The sequence below is a fragment of the Naegleria fowleri genome (genome assembly GCF_008403515.1).
Source record: "Naegleria fowleri strain ATCC 30894 chromosome Unknown tig7, whole genome shotgun sequence".
Lineage (NCBI taxonomy): Eukaryota > Heterolobosea > Eutetramitea > Acrasida > Naegleriidae > Naegleria > Naegleria fowleri.
This window is the reverse complement of record NW_025407939.1, coordinates 959087-980463: the sequence shown is the minus strand read 5'-3', so window position 1 is coordinate 980463 and position 21377 is coordinate 959087. Positions and strand designations below refer to the sequence as shown.

The window sequence follows — 21377 nt, the reverse complement described above, 5'->3', positions numbered from 1 at the left end:
TGTGTCAGTGTTTGATTTGTCATTTATCTCGGTTGTTGTATTCTCACCTAATATTAATGGTGAAAGGATCAAGTTGTCCCTAATACACTTTCCACTATGGTGTTGCAATAAAAGAGAAAATACCATTTCCCATTTCTTAGGGTCATGTTGAGGGAGAGATAATAGCAAATTCAACACTGAGATTGGGTTACTGATTTTTGTAATTGAGTTTGGATATTTCTTTTCTAAAACCTCTTTTGCAACATGTTTAAGAATTGGGTCTGAGGTATCAAAATGATACATATCGCTGTTAGTATCATAAAAGTCAAAATTTGGTTTTGCTAATCCAGTTCCTATTAATGAAGAAGCTAATGTTCTGTCGCAAGAAATTGATTTCCCTAAAAAGGCATCATATTCATTTGTGATTACTACGTCCAACAAAAAATTAAGATCAAGACGGTCTGTTGACTTCTTACAATCAAATCTATGTAAAACATTTTTTTCCACCTGATCCACAAACTCTTTCCACTTTCTTCTGAAACTTTCTTCAATATCGAGAGTTTTTGTTGTTTCTAAATAAGAGGCAACAAGCCCAACTACTCTTCTTCTTGTTGGGAATATGTGTTGAATAGAGTGATAAAGATCAATTTTGGAGATATTGGACGATTTTAAAATTGCTTCAATATCATACATTTTGTCTAATATTTGTAATGCTTGCTCAAAAGTGATGGAATCTAAACCAACGCAGGAGTAAACATGGCAAACATCCTCTAATTTTCCAATCGATGATTGAATAATATCAACAATGTCAGTTGTAAACATGGTTCCACAATAAATATCACTAATTTTCATATAAGTCTTCTTTCTAAGTTGAGAAATTTCGAATGCAATCAGTGACAATAAATCCCTGGGTGTACCGTTCTCAGATAACATTGGAGTATGGAGAATAGAGAAAATATTTGCCTCGTCAACAGCAATAATAAATGGTTGCTTATCCAGCTTCAACCTTGAATATAATTGTTCGATCAAAAATATTGTGAAATCTCTTAAAGTTTCAGTTGGTAAAGAAAGCCATTGACGTTCCAACAATGTGTTGAATATATTTGCTACAGTCTTTGTATTGCCGTTCCATTGAGAGTAGGATAACATTTGAAGAGGAGTTTCGAAAGGTGTTTTGTTATCCGTTTGTTCCCAGATGGTTAATGCAGTATGAAGGCACAGTAATCTTGCAATAAAATTACATTGAACTTGTTGAGCAGCAGTAGCGTAGAGCTTGATAACAGATTGTGTCATGGTGAGTACAAATGTTTCTCTCAACTTATCAGAAGCTTGGTCAGTTCCACGTTCCGAAAGATGTTGCCGATCATACAGAGATGTACATGTTATCATAATTCCTGGATTGACTCCTAATCTTCTTGCAAGCTGTAAAACGTATTAGTTAAAAGTTTAACAAATTAAACAATAAAATAATAATAATAATTACCAAAGCAGTTTTACCCACACCTGAGGGCCCAATCACGCAAATTGTTGATCCATCACGAATTTTTTGGTCTAACGTCTTTCTTTCACTTTCATTAAACAGATCGACTTGTAATTTTGGGAGGAATGGAAACAAATCTTTTGTTATCATTGTGGAGTTAGTTGGAACAAAAACATCTCTGACAAATTGGGATGGACAGCGTGTGTTAAAGGGAGTAAGCAAATTCCTCATAAAAAACTCCTTTTCAAGATCCTTTTTCTTTAAAAGATCATTCACCATGTTATTCATGACTGTCTCAAAATTCGATTTGTTCAATATACTGTCTGTATTTACGTTGCTGAATATAATATCTCTTGCATTTGAAAAGAGTTTCAGTAAATCGACAGAGTAATTTTCTTTTTCAGAGTGAGTTCTTTTACCTTGAGCTTGGTCCTTGATTACTAAATTACAGAATGACAAGTACCACTGTTTATACATCTGTGGTATGTTTGTACGTTTTGCATCAGAATCAATATTACCTTCAAGAATTTCATCTGCTTTGGTTAAGAGTTCTCTTTCGCTTCTTGGGAAATATTGAAATGGTTCAATTTGAAGATTGGGCATCAAAGTATTGTACACCCAATTTACCACTGCCTTGCAAGTACTCTCAGAAACCTGTGAAAAGTCTTTGCTTTGAGACATGGCTTTAATTGCAAAATCTACATCGTGCCTCTTGATATCTTGAACAATGTTATCAAGAGAAGCCCCGTCAAAACCAGCACTATATAGAGGCTTCACTTTCTCAACGTACAATGAGGCTCCACCTTCATGTTTCTTCATACAAAGAATAGAAGCAACTTCTTCCTTTGTCCATTCCTCGAAATTATTGAAGGAGAGAATTATTGAGGACATTTCTTGAATGGGAGAGTTGTTATTAGCGGTTGGTTGTGGTGTTGCATCGTCTGATTTTGGGTTGGGATCATGAGAAGAAGTTGGTTGTTGTACATGGTTGTGCTCAGCACCACTTCCGTTTCCTCCCGATCCGTAAGAAAGACTTTTTGTTGTTACTTCATCTTTTGCCAACAAGGAAGATAATGTATGGAAAGAGGGTACCAAAGTGTTCCTTGTATGATGATGATTGGACAAAGATTTCCGAAGCGAGAGGTTAGAGTCTGACCCAAGTGTATCAACACCAAAAACTACACCTCTGAAAAACCGAGAGAAAGAGAGTGTTGATGAGGCTTGTTTACTACGAAATAAATGGCAAGCAGCGTTTTTCATCACACTAGAGATTACCAGTCCCTTTGGGAATTGGCTGGATCAAGCGAAGGCGCAAGGGAAATGTTTTGTAAACTTCTGTGCTATTGCTGGATTTTTTTTCTCCGAGAATTCTTTTGATTGGTCGGACCATCATCATTTTCAAGAGGTAATTTGTAGTGCAAAGTATTTTATTTTTCAAAATTCCGATGAAAAAAGACAGTTGGAAATTGGAAGCAGGGTTCCCACAAACTGGCAGATCTGACAACCAAATACGATGTTTAAGTCCAAAACTCTGAAAGGAACAACAGTGTTGACGTCAGGAATAGAAGACTACTATATCCAGAGTGAGGTTGGTATCGAATGAAGTACGTTAAATGTTGTTGCTTCAGCAAACAAAAATATTGAACACTATTATGCCATCTGCGCAGTATGTAGGAAATTTGAGAAATCGATCACTCGTAAACGCACTTAAAGCTCGCACAGATCTTTCTTTGACTTGTTTATGTGGATACATCTCACACATGAGTGAATTAACCAAAACAAGAATTCTAAATGGGTCCGTCATAACCTTCTTCAACACTCCTCTCGAGAAATTAATTCAAGGACAGTTTCTATCTACTCAAGATGTGTTATTACCAATCGAAGAGCAATCTCGACGAGTGGACAATCAAAAAGCTGTGGTTGCAGCTACACTTACTCCGACATGCTCCAGGGAAATTTACTCTTATGATTGATGAAAGTGATGGTTTTGTGTCTGTTTTTTTAACATGATTGAACATTTGAATGAAGAGGAATTGGAAATAATTTCAGAACAATACACCATGTTGCTCAGAAAACAGCTACGTAGTCAAGAAGACACTCGTAAAATGTATCAACTCGAGCGTCAATTGAAACTCAAGTACAAAAGGACAACTATTTGCTCAAAAATTCAACCCTTGTTAAATCAAACAGCACAGACCTTATTTGAAACTGTGAAACAAGCTGAGAGTGGATGGAATGGTCGTCGTGTTGACTTTATGATGTCCGATAATGGGGCGAATGTGATTGCAGTTGCCAAGCCAACCATGCTCAACGTAACATTGATTACTTGTTGTGGCCATAATTTGAATTTGGTATACAAACACTTTATTACATGCTATAAGGACTTTGAAAGACATGTTGGAAAGGTGATTCGAAAGCTACGATCGGATTGGAAATCGTTACGCTGGTTGGTGACTATTTTGAAATTCGATTTTCAATTTGTTGAAAAGTATTTTAATTCACAAGATGGTACTATTATTATTGATGATGACCTTAATAATTTTAATGATGTAATGAAGCCTCCCTTACCAGTGTCCACTCGATGGCAAAGCGTGTCACGTGCTGCTGTATTTATTTTAGATCATTTAGAACCAATTTATAGAGCAGCGATTGAATGGGGTATTGACAAACAAGATGAGAACATTCAAGCAACTTGGTCCGATGTGTTGGATATACTTGAGAATGAGAATTTTTTAGAAGGCCTGCAAGTCAACAAAATATTTTATGAACAATTTTTAGAGCCATCTTTTAAAGAATTGAGAACTAATAATACTATGGAGTTTTTACATTAATAATCGATCTGAAAATCCCCACTTACTTCTCTCATCTTGGCTAAATTCGAATAATTTTCTGGCAGCCATCCTACTGGATGGTGGATGCAATAAAGCGCTAGCATAGGTAAAAGAATAATCTTCATAATCACCCATAATCTTTTCCGATTCTTTCACACCCTCGAGCTCTATTGAATAGAGTGGGAGGGAGATATTTCAGTGGCGAGTAAAATCTTAAAAATATAAAAGGGTCTCTGTGAACACACTTCTCAATAAATATCTCGAAGATTTTTAATGTTTTCCATGTCTAGTCATCTTATTATAAAAAAATGAAATAGATAAAAGATCAATTTTGGTTATATAGATTTGGTTTAGAAAGTACAAAAGAAGTATTCGGAGTGTGTTACTGTGTCAGCACTCTAAAATAATCCCTTTAAGCAAACGTTACACTCTGTCGAGCTCTTACTTGTTCTAGGTTGGCCAATTCCAAAGACCTTGAGATGGGATGAACCTAATGGAGATGACGCAAGCAGCTCTTTCCATCGACAAACATCACTCCGTTTACAAAAGGAAAGGTGGGAGAATCGCCTTCCATTAGAAACTTAATGAGTTCGCTTTGAACAGTCAAATCTATTCTTTTGAGCCAACACTTTCCATTTTTGATTTTTTAATTTTTTTTCAGAAAGGTGTCAATAATCACGGACAGTCTTTTGGTGCTTCTCTCCTTGCTCAACACATCTGTCAAAATCAAATACAATATCACAAACAAAAAACAACAACAACACCAGTTCCACAATCATCAACCTTTTGGTTAATCATCAACAGTGGCAAAGGGATCTTCTTTAAGCCAAAAGGAATTTGACAATTTTCCTTTTTGACGTGTCGGAAATTGTCGTTTATTCGCTCAACGTGATACAAAGTGTATTAATTTTTCGATTGTTCAAAGAAAGGCACAAACACCATAGTTGGACAGCAGCGAGAACTTTTCAATTCCACGCCTGCCTTCTTTTCTTTCTCATATCGAATTGCTTTCCTATGAGTTCCTTCTCAAAAGTATCATCATCAACATGATCATCATCAGAATGAATAAACTCTCTCTGGGATTAAACATACGACAAGTGTTGTGGCTCAATGCATTGGTGTGGACAGCGATATTGATACACTTGTTTGTATATGAAACGATATCAAGAGATTTCAAATTTCAGGTTCATTCGATGCCTCTTCCCATAGTACCTCCTCTAACAAGACCACCTCTGAAGAGTTCGGCCCAAATTTTGTCAGATGCCATCCGTAAAATATCCACACAAGAAATACAGGATGATGCTTCATCTCGACTGAAACCCTCTGGATTTTCTGCACAAACACCATTCCGCGCACCATCGCCTCTGCACTATCCTCAAAATACTCTTCAGCTCGCACGGCTATCATCACACACAACAATTCTTTCGCCTCGAACTCAACATCAATCCACCAATATACCTTCCATCGTACCGGTGACCATGAATCTAACATCCATGACCACTCCATCCATGATTGCTCTTGGAACTACCGCCTCTTTAGTCATGGCAAGCTTAAAAAGCAAAGTCAATGGAGGTTTTACATCAATTTCAGAGGTACAACAGATGTCACAAAAACGACATGTGGTCATTGGTGTTCATACCATAATTGGACTGGATATTTTATACGTGGAGAAATTGTTAGGTTTAAATTCGAGTATTCATGATTTCAGAATGGAAAGAATGGATCGTCCTGAGTCTGATTGTTGGATGGGAAATGTATTTGAATATTTTGATGCTGTTGTTTCAACTGATTCGTTTTTCACCATCATGTTTAGACAAAATAGAGATTGTTATTTAGGAGAAAAACGTTTCAAACCTCTTCTCAATGTGTCCAATGACATGAATATTGTGAATATTGGTCCCTATGAAGTTTTAATGATGAATTCGAATGGTGCTGATTCAGGTATCATGGAACTTGTGGCAAGTCAAGCTCTCTATTCAGTCATGAAACAATTTGTGACACTTCTCTTTATACCACAATCATTGTGTAACTCGTATTTTATTGCTCATGATTATGCAGTGATTCGAGCTGGTTATGGACTTGTCAATTTAACACAACAAGATGTAGATGCCTTTTCCTATTATTTCAAAAATTCCATGCAAGTCAATCACACATATTATGATACGGCTGTACAATTGTTGAAAGCAAATATTACATCAGCTGTTTTTGATTCTCTAGGAATACAAACTCAAGCTAGTTTGAGTCCAAAATTGAGTTCAATGGTTTTCCCTGCCTCTTGTTATTCATGTGCTACCTCTCAATGCATGTGGGAAGATGGAAAAAGTCCAACACCTAGCCCTCTCTCAGATTCAATCTCCATTGCCTCTGGATTATTCTTGGGACTTTCTCTTATTACGTATTGGCCTCTCTTATTCATTTTCAGAAATAAGCCAAGTATTAAGAGAAGGTTGATCATTCCTTGGGTGTGTCCATTGTTTTCTTATCTGATTGTTTTGGATCAATTATTTGAAGTTTCCAAACCTTGCTATATGCTTCACCACCTTATTATTTATTTTGCATCCATGTACAATATTGTCATTTATTATTCCATCATGACTCGTTTTACCATTTTAAGAAATCTCTATTCAATTTTGAGAAAATGTAAAACTGAAACTCAGGTCAAAATTGTCAAATTTGTTGTAAGCAAAACGTTTACAATTGCTTTCTCTCTTATTTTAGGATTCATTTTGTCTTGTGTGGTTGCATTGGCACCCATAGCAGCCTACAGAGAAGAATATTTTGGTTACAATTCACAATACATCTCCTCTATGGTGGTCAGTGTAATTTCCATCGTTTTTGCAGGAGCTTCCTTGTTGGCTGTTGCTGTTAATGTCATTATTGGAGTTCCAACCATCAAATCAAAAGGAATTTTATATTTTCTATTCTTTGATGATCCCTTCTTTATTCGATATGATGTAGTTTTTTTGGTAGTGGGTGCAATTTTGGTAGCAGTGAGCTTATTCACTTCGGCAAGTATGATTCCAGCATACAATGGAATTGTTTCCTTTGTGAGTTATGCATTGGGATTCTTTTACTACGGTGGTGTTGCCATTATTTTTGAGATTCTCAAAATTATCTTCTTCAGAGCTCCAAAGGACAAGGGAGAACAATGGGAACAAAAGTTAGATGACACATCGTTCATGTCCCTCCTTAAAGAATTTGCAGAAAAGGAAATGAGTTTGGAAAATATTTATTGTTATGAAAAGTTGAAAGAAATGGAAAAGAAATCTTCAGACAATAATCCAAGATTGAGTGTCTCAGACTTGGATTTCTTGTACAATAACTTTATGAAACCATTGGGTAAGAATGAGATTAACTTTTCCAATGAAACCAAGAAAGAGTTTGAGGAGATTGTATCGAAATGCAAGAAGAATGAGGATGTGAGGTTTAACTCATTGAGGCAAGTCTTGATGATTCCTCTCATGATCAATATTCGAGATACCTACATGCGATTAGTGAGAACCAATGAGTATAGAAAATGGCAGACAGCAAAGTCCATGTTGGATGCTAACTAAACTACTTGCAGAATTGCACAATTTTGAATATTGTACAACATTATAAACTCGTGATGATTATTTTGTTGAAGAACCTTTTTAAAAAGGTTTGAGGTGACTGACACCTTTAGCGAGATTTTATTTGCATTCAATATCTCTTTTGCTTGATCAGAATGGTAGAATCGTTTACTGTTGAGGAGGAAGTGGTATTGGATGAATTCAAAATGGTTACATTCGAAGGAGGAATCACCAATTTAGTCAAATGATCTCCTGTGGCTCTTTTGGTGCTATGTTTTTGTTTAAGGATCTTTTTTTGTTGCAATTCAGATCGTTTGAAGAGAGCATTATTCAAAACATTAGCAACAACTCGAGCAGTGGATAGATCAAGGGAAAGAGAGGAAGCACCCTTCATACTTGCACAAGTCATGGCAGTTTCAGTTGTTGTTGATGAGGAGGTTGTTTGTAGGAATGAGTTGTTGGAGGATGGAGTCAAATTGCGGCTCAAGTGATTGACGCTCTTGTAGGGTTTACATTTACGATTGAATTCATCCTCAAATGCTTCTTTAGCTGTACAGTCAACTTGAGGAACTATATAAGAATTGAGGGAAAGTTGGGAGAGGGATGTGAATGAAGAAAGCCAAATGGTGCAAGGAGTTTCACATGGAGTATTGGGTTCCACGAATTCTTCGGCAAACACTCTTTGTTGCGGTTGGAGGGATGGGAAAGCTTCTTGATCATGACCATTCAAAAAGCATGGATGAGAAGGAGGTGGTGGTGAAGAAGCCTCTGAATTATGACTATGGTTACAAGAGGAAGTGGATTGATTGTCTGGAACTGGATGCTGGTGATTTCCATTCAGAGGGGAGGATTGAATTTCAAGATCATTATGATGGTAACCGTTGTCGTGAGGATGTTGAAATGTAGCAACAGTCATTGTAGTAGTTAATGTGGGGTGAGTGTTCTGAATCTCGGTTGAGGCGACCTCATTTAAGGAAGGACTAGGGTTATCATGACGGTTGGTTCGAGAAGAAGGGTTCATGATGGCAAAGTGAGATGTTGTTTGAGGATGGAAAGGATTGGGTTGGAAATTGATTGAATTATTAATAACTGTTGCTGTTGAATGAAGAAGCATGGAAAGATGATTGGAAATGATACAGGGAGATAACCAAGAAGAGAAGAACGTTGGTGAGAGTTTCAGAAACGTTGGATAATATTACAATTTGAAAAATTTCCGTATCACCTATGAGACAGAAAGGTTTAAACAGTAGGAGATGGTGATGAAGAATGTTCTTTCAAACAGATCTGTTCAACGGAATCACAAAGATGATGATCTTGTAGTATGGGTTCAAACGATCGGAAATATCTTCAATTAGAGACCATAAACGGGTTAGAGGGTTGCGCAAGCAGTTGTTGGAATTTTTTTTGAATCTAAAAATACATGGGCGCCAAAATTTGTTCTTTTTAAAAATTACCAACTCCCAATTTGTCATCAAAATTCAATTTGAATGTGTTGTGTCGAATTGTGTTCTTGATGTTGTAGTCGTGGTGTGGTGGTGACGTTGTGTTTGTGCAATGCCACACTTGAACTTGAAAAGTACCATCCACAACTTTGAACAACAATTTGGAAAATTATCATTATTCAATATTTTATACATTTTTACAAAAGTTTGAAAATCAAATTGCAAGCAATAAGGTTCGTCCAAACGAATTCGTTATAAAATACAACAATGCTGTGGGCTTGAGGAGTGATTTAGGGGCTATGTACTTTTCTTCGAAAAAACCACACCACGACACGCCACGCGTCAATGATTTAAATCGAATAAGATTGTTTCTATCCTTGCTTGTTACAACAAGATGCATTTCTTTTTCTTTTCAATGGAGGTTGAATCTTCCTCCCAATCTTTGAACTTATCAGGATTTCTCGAAATTCGGACCGCAGTCTCAAATACTTCTTTCACTCCATGTTGTGTCTTGGCACTACATTCCACATAGCGATGCATTTTCCATTCCTTTCGTTTCTTTTCTGCTTCTTCCTTTGTAATTGGTGGTCCCTCTCGTGAATTCTTATTTTCCATCAAGTAACGAGGATCTTCACGCAAATCGACCTTAGTACCCACCAATAACATAGGGACTCCTGGTGCATAGTGTGTAATTTCGGGTAGCCACCTCGTTTGAATATTGTCAAATGAGCTGCGATGAACCACTGAAAAACAAATGAGGAAAATATTGGTGTCAGGATAGGAGAGTGGCCTTAATCGATCGTAGCTGTTTTGTGTTTGAGAAATGCATTGTGTGGTGAAAATTGTTCACACGAGTCATGTTGTTGTAGATGATACGACAATGTGAGTTGTTGTTGTATATATAATTGAGTTGTTGTTGTTATATTAAAGAATATCCAAAGGATTTGCATTGAACAATGAAATGGAAAATAATTGGTTTGGCACACAATGATGAGTAAAACAAAGAGGTTTTTCCAAAAATCATACAGGTTTCAAATTAAAAGTTTGTTGATGTGTTAACCAACCAAGGACCCGAAACAAAATAGTTCACAAGATGAGGAGTTGTATGTTTCATGAAGATGTTTGTAATCCACATTAATGTTTTCATATTATTGAAAAGAAAGAAATGAGACAACACGACGTGATAGGTTGATCAACAAACGATTATTGTTATTGCAAATTGAATCACAAATGTTAAAATGAAATGAGAGATATGACATTCTAATCGTCATCATCACATGTGGTCATCAAATCGAATACTTACTCTTCTTGTCCTGCTGTATCCCACAAATCAATGGTTTGTACTTCTTTATCGACGACCATATTTGTACTGTAATTATCAAACACAGTTGGTACTGTGTATCCGAAAGCATCAAGTTCAGATGTCAAAATGTTGTTGTTGATAAAAGTATCCAACCACCAACGAATGTCATTGTCATGTGTTGATCAGTTGATGATGATGATGATGATGTATTATTCATAAAATGCCAATACACAATCGTGTTTCAACAAAACGCATACAATTGCCATCATCACCCCGATGAGTGAGTGACGTTTCGTATGTTTTGTATCATTACTTTTACAACCTATCGGTCATAACACACTTACCATAATCTTCTGGAAATTTATCTTCAACAAAGCTGACAAGGAGACAGGTTTTACCCACGGCACCGTCGCCAACCACAACCATCTTGTTTGCTTTATCCATTTGTTGTTGTTGTTGCTGGTGGAGAATAATATTATGAGAGAGAAGGAATTTTTTTAATTGCGAAGGGTTGGATTTGTTGACACTTGATGGACAAAGGCGACATGAAGAACAAGGAACAACAAGTCCAACTATGGTTCAACAAAAGAAGGCAAAGCAGACATTAAATGATTGTGACAGAAAGAAGAACTTTAATGGTTTTTAGTTTGTTCCATTCGAGTCGAATCAAAGGCAAGGTGGAGTGAACACGAACACATCTATGGAGATGTTTGGAAATGACAGTTACAGTTCACATGTTGCTTCATTCAGCACGTGTGGGTTTCCTCTCCATTCTCCATTTCTCTTCCTACTTTCCAACCAATCAACCGATGAAATTGTCTTCCTACGCATGACAAACTGTTGTTGTTAGCCACTTGGTTTTTTTCTTGGTAGATTTGTCTTTCATCGCGGACAATTAGCTTCCAACATCGCACGCACAGTTTTTAAATGTGCGCTGCCTTCCCAGCTTATCTCATCCAATCAAACCTGTGACGGGAGTACAATCTCTGTGCCACTTACCATTCTGATACAATTTAACAACAACAGGCTTGAAAAATGCAGCAACAACAACCTCGACACAATCAACAACATCCCGACCAACAAGCAACAAACACAACCTCATCATCACCGTCAGTATTCAATTTTGGCACAGCCCATTTCCAACATGATCACTCCGGAGAAAGGAATGCCATAACCACCAATGAAAATACAGCAAGTACGCTGAACCCACCAAATGATTTATCCTCTTGGATGATGAGTTTGGGAATGGCTCCCATGATGTTTCTTCAACAACAGCCTTCACAACACGAAGAAGGTACTACCACCACCACTTCTGGGTTTACCTCTCCGTTCTCCATTTCTTCTGCCTTTGAAAGTTTGCAAAATGGATTGGTCGATTTGGCCAGCAAACCCAAACAACAACAAATGGTTCAACAAATGCAAACGGATCACGATGTGAGCCCACAAACACAGGAACAAAATGATTCAGGAAGTGATCATAATGGGAGTAACGAAGGTCATGAATTACCAGGTGGCGATTTTCATTCGATTGCCTGTGTGAACTGTAGACGTCTCCATCGGTATGTGTTCTTCATGATTTCAATATGCAATGTGTTAATGGTTGAAATATTACAATATTATTATTATACAGCAAGTGTGACAAGAAACTTCCATCATGTTCTGAATGCATAGACAAGGTAAAGGAATGTTATTATAGAACCCCTAAAAAGAAGGGAAGAACCAAAGGTTCAAAAAACAAACCAAAAGATTCTCAAACGACAAGGCAAAACGATTCATCCGAGACGTCACCAGAACAACAAATATCCTCTTCGGCACATAGTGAAACCATTTCTACAAGCCCAAGTGGAAAAACAAAATTATCTTTCATTCGAAAATCTACTCATCCCTACATGGAAATTAATCAAAGTCTATTGGATGGAGTTGTGAAACGAAGAACTTTGGACATGTTTTTTGACAAAATGAACGGAGCTGGATGTAGCATACTCTCAAAGGAAAAAGTTGAAAAACTTGCTTTGGAATATTTGGCACATCCAGAAGACGAATCTCCCTATGACAATGTAAATTACAAGACACAATCAATGAGAAATGGAGTACGTTGCTTATTGTACAGTATGCAAGCTTTGTATGAACAACAAATGGGATTTAGAGAGACATCACAATTGGCCTATCGAGAAGCTAGAAAATCTTTAGGTTTTTCGTTCGATGAGTTGGACAATTTTTACATTAAGGTCAGCTATTCACTACTTGCTTCTTATTTGGCAGGTGAAGGCGATGACGCAATAGCAAAATTTTACTTAAATGCTCTCAAATATGCCATTGAAAACACTTCTAACAATTACATGAGTCATGAAGGAGTTCAGAATGCGAATGAGGAAGAAGAAATGTCAGCTTTGATTGCTCTCATGGAAAAGAATTCTCTCGGTTGTAGATATACGGATGTTCATGATTTGAAAATTTGGGATGGATTCGATGTCCTGTACAGACTCAAAACTCGAAAACAAACTCCCTACGAACTTGACAAGCTTCTACAAAAGGGTGTGACACCGGATGATGTTCCCATGCTTCTTAAATTAATTTCTCTCCTCAATAATGTCATTGAGGGTTATGCACACTCACACTCCTATTCATCATCTCAAATTCAGTTCACTTTTCTCATGAAAGACATTATTTGTTTTGGTGCTGAAATTGTGGTTTATTTGTCGATTGGAATTGACGAGGGTGAGACCATTGAAAATTTGGCCAACAAGATTATTCTCCTCACCGAGCGTGAACCATTTGCATATTTGCCAGTGGCCATGACTCACTTTGTTTCTCTCGGAGCCTACATCCATGGTAAAATGTTTCCCAAGATTGAATCCATCATTACTGCTAAAATGAATCAAGGAAGAGCCTTTCACGCAATCATGAATGACGACTATGAAAGACAATACTTTGAAATTGTACATAAGGGATTGAGAGCCATGAATTCGATGGCAACCAGGTTCAAGAGAGTGACCAAATATTATGGTAATATTATTAATCAATTGAAAAAGATTCAACAATGGAAAGTGAGAATGGAAAATGAATCGTATCAAGCCATACTGGAAAAGAGACCACCACCAACTTTTTCGTCATTCTCTTCACCAAAATCAAGCAGTAGTGAAACAAATAGTTATATTCAACAACTTCAACCCTCGTCATCATCACCACAACAACAATTATTCCCAAGATCAGCACTTTTATCGAGCTTCAGTGAGAATACGTGGAGATTTATTCCTCAATCATCCACATCAACTGCCACTCAACAACAGAAACAACATACCAACCACCATCCATCACAACAACAAATGCAGCAAGCTCAATTCATGAAACAATTCCATCCTCCATTATTGCTTTCGAAAACAGCCTCCACACCCAGCAGCAGCACGATAGGAGTGCCACAAAGGTCTCCTTCTGTCATGTCGTCATCACTAGCTACGACATCGTCAAACTTTTACAATCCTCATGCAGTGTCATCCTCTCAACCTGTCATGCTTCGACCACAAAATCTTCCTCAAACTCCTGTCAAAACTAGTAACCAACAAGAAGAAACCTCCACATTGGACGAATGGCTTAGCATTTTGGGTGATCCTTCAGAAGACGATATTTTAGGATCTTTATTTGGAGAAATTCATCAAACACTTCAAAACAACTTTTAAGAAGGCCTTTGTACAAGGTGGTCTTGAAAGTGAAAACAAGAGGAAATACAAGATATTTGTTATATTACATTTATCAATATTGAAAAAACATTTAATTGCTACAAAGATTTGCAAAGATTGACATTTTGAAAACATCCATAAAGGCCAATGAAACATTTGCTCAGTTATCGTAGTCGAGTGTCATCCCCCGTTCTGCAGAATTTGGCTGTGCGGAATCACGAAAAGCAAAGCGAATTGTCCTCTCTCGGAAGACGATCCAAAATGACATTCAACAACCTTCGCTGACCGAGCTTGCACAAACAAATGCGTGCAGCGGGCTTCCTCCACCACTGGAAAGAGTGATCCTTTCTTCGATGAAAATATGAACGTTTGGAAGCGGTTTGCTGTGAAAAAAAATACATCCTCTCTAGAGAGCTCGCTCTTTTTCTTTTTGCTTAACATTTTCTCATCGTCGCTATCATTATGCTATTACTTCTTGCCACTACGGCCATCATTGGAGGATTTGTATTGTACCTCTTTAAATTCCGTGAACAAATCGGAAGAAGCCACCTTACTGATACCGATAAGACTGGTTCCTATCATGAACTCTTTGCTACTGATAATGAACAAACTCATCAAAAGAGAAAACAAGCTGGTTGGGATGTTGCTGGCAAGTACTATGATATGGTTACTGATTTCTACTTGTATGGATGGGGTCGTTCTTTCCACTTTGCTCCTCGCCACTCGAGAGAATCACTCAACGAATCCATTCAAAGACACGAATACTGGCTTGCCAAAGAATTGGGTCTCAAGGCTGGTATGAAATGTTTGGATATGGGTTGTGGTGTGATGGGTCCAGCCGTGAATATTTCTCGATTCTCCGGAGCTCATGTTACTGGTGTAAACAATCATCCATACCAATCTAAACGTGCTGCTGAATTTATTGTTCAAATGGGTATGGAGGATCAATGTAAGATTGTTCGTGGTGATTTCAACAATTTGGATGATAATAAGGATTTACCAGCTGCATCCTATGATGCTGCCTATGCTATTGAAGCTACTTGCCATGCCAAGGATAGAGCTCACTGTTACAGACAAATCTTCAACAAGTTGAAGCCTGGTGCAGTTTTCGGAGGTTATGAATGGGTCATGCTCACCGGAAAGTACGATCCAAAGAATGAACAACACAACAAGATTAAGTTCGATATCATGAAGGGAGATGGTTTGCCAGAACTCTTGATGGATAAAGATATCGATCAAGCTTTGAGAGATGCTGGATTTGAAGTTATCAAGACTCAAGATGTTGCCATTACCGATAAAGTCAATCCAATTCCATGGTATCAACCATTGGATAATGGTGGTTGGGAATTTACCAATTGGTTCCAAACAGCCTACGGACGATGGGTGGTTCACAAACTTGTCGGAATTTTGGAAAAGGTTGGTTTGGTTCCAAAGACCTCACAACAAGCCTATGAATTCTTGATGGCTGGTGCTGATGGATTGGTTGGAGGTGGTAAGACTGGAATCTTTACACCAAGTTATTTCTTCTTGGCTAGAAAGCCACTCAATTAAGTTATTAAGCAGAATTTGTCACACGTAGTTTTTTTGCGGAACGCTTATCATGCACGTGATGAGTACACACATTGAAATAAATTTGACCTAAGTCTAAAAAGTATTATCAACAATGTTCCTGAGCTTTGGTTTTCAGTTTTGAAATGCCCAACTATTTCATTAATGAAACTATTGAAACTCAACGAAACCCAATGAATTATTTAAAGTTTTGTTGTGTGTCACATTTCGCGTATACATCTTGGTTGGATGTGCATAAATAAGATTTGCATGCTGTCGACTACATAACACTTCCATCTTACTGTCTAATTTATCATTTATTTAACTTATTCGAGTTCTACCGTATCCACTCCAGCATTAATAGAGCTTGGTCATGGCAAAAATTGGATCATTCACTTCAACGGTGGCAACAGGTGTGAGCTTTTTTCCGCCACCACAATTCCAAGCTTTCAATGTTTTATCGGCTCCTCCTCCACTGTACAACATTCCCTTGTTGTAAACAAGTTTCGTTATACCTCCACGATGAGCATTCTTGACTTCATCGACCTTTTTCAAACTCATTCGGGTGTCAAAGTTGTAAATCGAGCCACCACTATCAGCAAGATAGAGTCTCTCACTTGTATCATCCAATATAAAATTCATGAGAACATTTTGTGAAATATTTTCAACCCTCATGGCCACCTTATTGGCTCTCAAATCGACACATTTGAGTGACTTGTCTGAACTGCATGTAAATAGGCACGGTTTCGAATCGAGACAATTTGCCACTTTCACATGACGAACATCATTCAAATGCAATTTCATTTTAGCAACCATTTTCAATGTGGTAACATCATAACCTCGAACCATTCCGTCCTCAAGACATGACGAATATACAACTGGACTATTCAATGAAGAATCCGCTGTCAAACTCCATATAGCTCTCTCTTGTTGTGCTTCTTTTTGCAAAATGGTGGTGACCAGTTCGATTTGATCTTGTTTTCCATCTGGACTTGCTTTCAAATTCCAAATTTTAATCCTACTATCCATTCCTCCACTAAAAATCAAAGCTTCATTTGGTGTGCTTGTTTTGCAATGAGTAAGAGCCAACACTTCTTGATTGTGTCCTTTTCCTCTAATTTTGACCGTATCTTCACTTTCCGATTGTTGTCCTGCTTCTTCCAAATTATTACAATTTTCCAAAATCATCAAACATTCCATCGTAGAACCATCAAACATCCGAATATCGGCATCCCATCCACCACTCAAAATTCTTGAAGACCCTTCTAATGATATAGAATCAAGAGCCGATACAGGTTTGGTATGTCCCACCAGTAAGCCTGAAGGTTGAATAGGCTCTTGTTGCTCCGATGATGATGAAAAGGAATGATACATCCGAATAAACGAGTCCTGACATCCAACAACCACTCCGTTATTAGTGGTGGTGGAGGTGGAGGTGATGATAGCTGGTGTTTGTTGTTGAGACATTTTTAATTTCAAATTCTTCGTGCACTAGGAAAAAAGAAAGGGAAAAAGAATTCGACCATTATTCCTTGTCCTTTCATTTCCCTACACGCTCATATTCTTTGATGCATGAAGAGCTTTGATGCATGTTGATGACGATGAACGCACCTCTGAAGAGAAGGGTATTTAAAGCAAAGGAAAGAACTGTCCAAAAATTGAAGAGATGAACAAATTTAGAGCTCATACTAACGGGCAAATGATGATACAGCCAGCACCAAAGTAAGCAATTCTTCGCAAAGAGATGTGTCACTTTTCTTAAACAACCTTACATCAAATATCATGATTATTAAAAATAAAACAACCTGCCAAACGTCAAAATACTCCAAAACCTCCTCAGCTCTCTCATCAAGATTGCCATCAGTCCCATCAACAACTCCTTCAATCCTTCTCCTCCATTCTTTCCAATCAACCAATAATTATTTTGAATTTCAACGAAAAATTCCAGTCAAGAGAAATTCTCTTCGTCACAGTTGCATTGTTTGTGGCCATTCAATGCGCCAATTTATCACTTCGAGTGGTTTATGAAATGTCGTTGATTAGAATTAATCCTTTCATTGTCACATTGGGATTAATGATTGGGTTAATTTTATGTATACTATGTCAAATTTTGGCAGCTGCCATTGCTTCTTCGGTGGCAACAGGACAAACAGGTTTGAAAATTATTTGGCACTTTTTCTGTTGTTTGACAGTGGTGATTTTTGCAGTTTTGAGTTTGCAGTTTGCTGTTGTTCTATCCCATGTTTATTCAAACAGAAAAATTATTGTTGAAATTGAATGAATCGAGACGCTCGACAACGATTCACCCACCTGTTGTGACAAGTGACTTCAATCATGAAAATAGTATCAAAGTCGTTGCCACGGTTGAGACTCAACAACCTCAACAACATTCAAACATTGATCATTCCACAACTGACAGACCAGAAATTCTCAATATTGAGGAAGGTGTGACATCCCCATCTTCCATTCCTCCTAACTCTTCGTTGCCTTAATAGGATTGGAAGATCAAACATCACACTCTACTCATCCATTGAACGTTGGAGTCCATTCACCAGTGACCTTGCAAGTGTGCACGTCAATGAACAGCTCTCGAATTAATTCCCCTTCTGAAATTTGCTGCAGTAATATATTTTCGAATTCGTCTCATCGTCACTTCATTCCAACAACAACAACAACAGATGGAGATAATTCTTCAAAAATGGTGTAGAATTCAATGAGGGACTGTATAGTTTGGAAAAGATGAAATCAGGAAACCTTTCCAAATAGTGACTTTGGTTTTTGAAAACCAAGTATGGGAACATGATAGGAAACATGATAGAAACAAAAAAGCTCAATCATGTGGAGATGAAAAGGTGTTGTGTCGTATTTACTTGTTGTTATTATTTGGAATGCATCAGAAGGTGTGAATCTGAAGCAACAGTTGAGTTCAATTTGCCATGACTCGAGTTGAAACTATTGTTGTGAGAGTCGTGTGAAATTAACAGAGATTCATCAATGACCACATTGGAATCAAGTTCTTTTTCAAGTGACACGGTAATCTATCCATTCGAATATTTTGACAACCACCATCCATCAACACACAAAGAATTCGTGACAAGTTTTGAAACATGACAGTAAAAATTGAAAACCAGTTAAAATGAAAATTAGTATTGAAATATTCATTGAATACACAGTAAAAGTTGAAAACCAGAGTTAATCGTTGTCATCACTCAAACTTACATAACTGTCATCAGTTGGTAAATGAGCTGGATGTAATTCCCATTTCAATCCTTTTGATTCATACTTCTTATTGAGACTTCTCAAATATGCATGAACGTCTGATTCGAAACTAGAAAGTTGATAAAAGAATGGAAGTAACGATAATCCAAATGTACAACAAAAGAAAGTGAAACCCAGACAACAATAATTGGCATTGGGTTGATGCATTTTGAGAAATTTGTTCAATTGTGTCATTTCTGCAACGAATGCCTTATTTCCAATCTAATGAATCATAGGACCATACATTTCAATGTGTTGAACATTGGAAATAATGATAATGTTGCAACAATTATTGTATGCATCAATTAAATTCAATTAAATGGCACGAACATGATCATTAAGTTTGTGTCAATGTTTCTTTGAATTTTCAAAAAACACAATACTTACAGCGTCGTCCAGAAAAGGATGATAATTAATTTCATATTTTAATGAAATTCCTCTCACTCGAATTTCATTGGCCTCTTTTAATTTGATGGTCTGTCTCAAAAATTGTCGATACTCATTGTTTTGAGGTTTTGTCGTCGTCGTCGTCGTTGCTTGAAATGAATGGCCTTTTGTTGAATTTCTCCTTAACGGTGTGTGAAAAGAGGAAGAATGATGAGGTGTAGTAGCATTTGTTGTTGAAATAATTGTTGTTGTGGAAGGAACTGTTGCAGAAGTAGTGTTGTTATTGTTATTGGTAGTAGTGTTAATACTTGTCAAGTGAGGATTTGAAGAATGACGTTTCAATGACGACAACGAAGAAGAAGAAGTGGATGAAGAATTGGACATGATGATCTGATTTGGAAGCACATTGTACTCACCACCAGATCCACTATTACTACCACTGCCACCACTCACACGACTATTGGAACGAGCCCTTCCTAAAGTTGGATGTCCTGTCGAATACTTGGTTCCATCACCATTAGTACTCGATGTAGTTGATGTTGTTGTTGTAATTGGGATTGAAGAAGAAGGATTGGTGGTGGAAGATGCTGCTGCTGCTGATGATGCAATTAAGGCAACATGAAGGTTGGAGTTGTGATGATGATTCAAGGGAGAGGAGTAGGACGACGTGATTGATGGTTGAGTAATGATTGTTGTAGTGTTACTGTTATTGCTATTGGCGTTGAGGATGGATTTGGATGATGAGGATGGAATCGAAGCGACGGAGGATGACCCTGGAAGAGATCCACCAACCGGAGTGTACATGGGTGATTCTGGACATTGCTGTTGTTCAATTCCATTCATTGTTGTTGTTGTTGTTGTTGTATTGGTGGTGGTGGTGGTGATAGTAGTTGCATTCCGAGGAGAGGCAGAGCTGCTGATTGGAGAGAGACAGGAATGGGAGGTTGATGAAGAGTCGTCGTCGTCGTCTGCTTCTTCCGAAGAGAAGGATTGACTTCTGGGTGGCATGAACGAAGAGAGTAGTACAACTTGCTTTTCTTCTTCCAGTAGTAATGGGTCTTTTGTACGTGAAGAAGCTTTCTCTCGATGATGATGATGTTGAGGAGGAGGAGGATGAGAGGATGAAGGATGAAGAGGAGAAGCAACGGTGGTCATGGTGTTGTTCTTCTTCTTTAAATCGTGTTCGAGTCAAGAATGATTCGAGCCAAAAGGTATATGAGAGAAAGATGTGCAGCACAAGAAGAACAATTAGAAGGTAAAACAATGAAAGGATGAAACGTGTAGATACTATCGATGATGATGGTGATGATGAATATTAAAAACGACTCGTTGATGACATGCAGAAAAAACGCTCGAGTCTCATGCCAACCAATGCTTTTTATGGCAGTCGTATTTGACGAAAGACTCTTTTCGTGTTTTCTTCTTTTCTCTTCTTCTATCGACACACGAGGATTCAAACACCTATAGGTACCTATTCAAAGAATGCAAGGAGCTGATGATAAATTGGTGACTCAAGTGATTCAATAAAAGAGTGAGTCCGTTGTTGTTATTGCTGTTGCGTGATTGTTTTTTTGTGTCTTTTCCACAATTGGGGAATGAGAGCACAGTCGATTGTTGTTGTTTTGATTTTGTTTCTTCTTCGTCGACGTCGGTTGGTGTTGCAACACTCTGCTAATGCGCGCACGTGTGACTTTTTTATTGATGGCTGCCAAATAGAAGTGCGTTCCTTGGAAAATTAATGCGACCAATTACGTACCCAATCACGGTGAGTGATAGTAGTACACGGTGAGTTTCCTCAAACCTCTGAAGTGCTTTTGAAAGGCAAATTGAATTACAAATACGAACTGAAAGAAGTAATTTTGAGGAAGGTCTGAAGGTCTCGCCACCCGCCAAAACAATCTACAAAAAAAAGTCTTTGAAG

The 21377-nt window shown here is 37.6% G+C and overlaps 9 protein-coding genes across 9 annotated transcripts in view; 4 read left to right on the top strand and 5 right to left on the bottom strand.

Moving 5' to 3' along the window:
• FDP41_011167 (uncharacterized protein) overlaps positions 1–2719 on the bottom strand; it is a gene marked incomplete at both ends in the record, with an annotated part of 3440 nt that extends 721 nt beyond the window's left edge. The window contains 2 exons of the mRNA XM_044701546.1: positions 48–1401; positions 1463–2719. Coding sequence (XP_044567902.1) covers positions 48–1401; positions 1463–2719 — 2611 coding nt within the window. The remainder of the gene's footprint in view (positions 1–47; positions 1402–1462) is intronic.
• A 746-nt stretch (positions 2720–3465) lies between these two features.
• Positions 3466–4290, top strand: FDP41_011166 (uncharacterized protein; the record flags this gene model as incomplete). Its single annotated transcript, XM_044701545.1, has 1 exon — positions 3466–4290. The coding sequence occupies one exon, from the start codon at positions 3466–3468 to the stop codon at positions 4288–4290; it is 825 nt and encodes a 274-aa protein (XP_044567901.1).
• A 1061-nt stretch (positions 4291–5351) lies between these two features.
• Positions 5352–7844, top strand: FDP41_011165 (uncharacterized protein; the record flags this gene model as incomplete). The annotated part of the gene is made up of 1 exon (XM_044701544.1): positions 5352–7844. The coding sequence occupies one exon, from the start codon at positions 5352–5354 to the stop codon at positions 7842–7844; it is 2493 nt and encodes an 830-aa protein (XP_044567900.1).
• A 127-nt stretch (positions 7845–7971) lies between these two features.
• FDP41_011164 (uncharacterized protein) lies at positions 7972–8862 on the bottom strand (the record flags this gene model as incomplete). Its single annotated transcript, XM_044701543.1, has 1 exon — positions 7972–8862. The coding sequence occupies one exon, from the start codon at positions 8860–8862 to the stop codon at positions 7972–7974; it is 891 nt and encodes a 296-aa protein (XP_044567899.1).
• Positions 8863–9667: 805 nt separating this feature from the next.
• Positions 9668–11030, bottom strand: FDP41_011163 (uncharacterized protein; the record flags this gene model as incomplete). The annotated part of the gene is made up of 3 exons (XM_044701542.1): positions 9668–10088; positions 10587–10677; positions 10931–11030. 3 exons carry the CDS (start codon positions 11028–11030, stop codon positions 9668–9670), a joined length of 612 nt encoding a protein of 203 aa, XP_044567898.1.
• A 591-nt stretch (positions 11031–11621) lies between these two features.
• FDP41_011162 (uncharacterized protein) lies at positions 11622–14263 on the top strand (the record flags this gene model as incomplete). Its single annotated transcript, XM_044701541.1, has 2 exons — positions 11622–12145; positions 12217–14263. 2 exons carry the CDS (start codon positions 11622–11624, stop codon positions 14261–14263), a joined length of 2571 nt encoding a protein of 856 aa, XP_044567897.1.
• Positions 14264–14725: 462 nt separating this feature from the next.
• FDP41_011161 (uncharacterized protein) lies at positions 14726–15814 on the top strand (the record flags this gene model as incomplete). Its single annotated transcript, XM_044701540.1, has 1 exon — positions 14726–15814. One exon carries the CDS (start codon positions 14726–14728, stop codon positions 15812–15814), a length of 1089 nt encoding a protein of 362 aa, XP_044567896.1.
• A 354-nt stretch (positions 15815–16168) lies between these two features.
• Positions 16169–17278, bottom strand: FDP41_011160 (uncharacterized protein; the record flags this gene model as incomplete). The annotated part of the gene is made up of 1 exon (XM_044701539.1): positions 16169–17278. The coding sequence occupies one exon, from the start codon at positions 17276–17278 to the stop codon at positions 16169–16171; it is 1110 nt and encodes a 369-aa protein (XP_044567895.1).
• Positions 17279–18690: 1412 nt separating this feature from the next.
• FDP41_011159 (uncharacterized protein) lies at positions 18691–20611 on the bottom strand (the record flags this gene model as incomplete). Its single annotated transcript, XM_044701537.1, has 3 exons — positions 18691–18849; positions 19031–19291; positions 19457–20611. The coding sequence occupies 3 exons, from the start codon at positions 20609–20611 to the stop codon at positions 18691–18693; spliced, it is 1575 nt and encodes a 524-aa protein (XP_044567894.1).
• Positions 20612–21377: the final 766 nt, after the last annotated feature.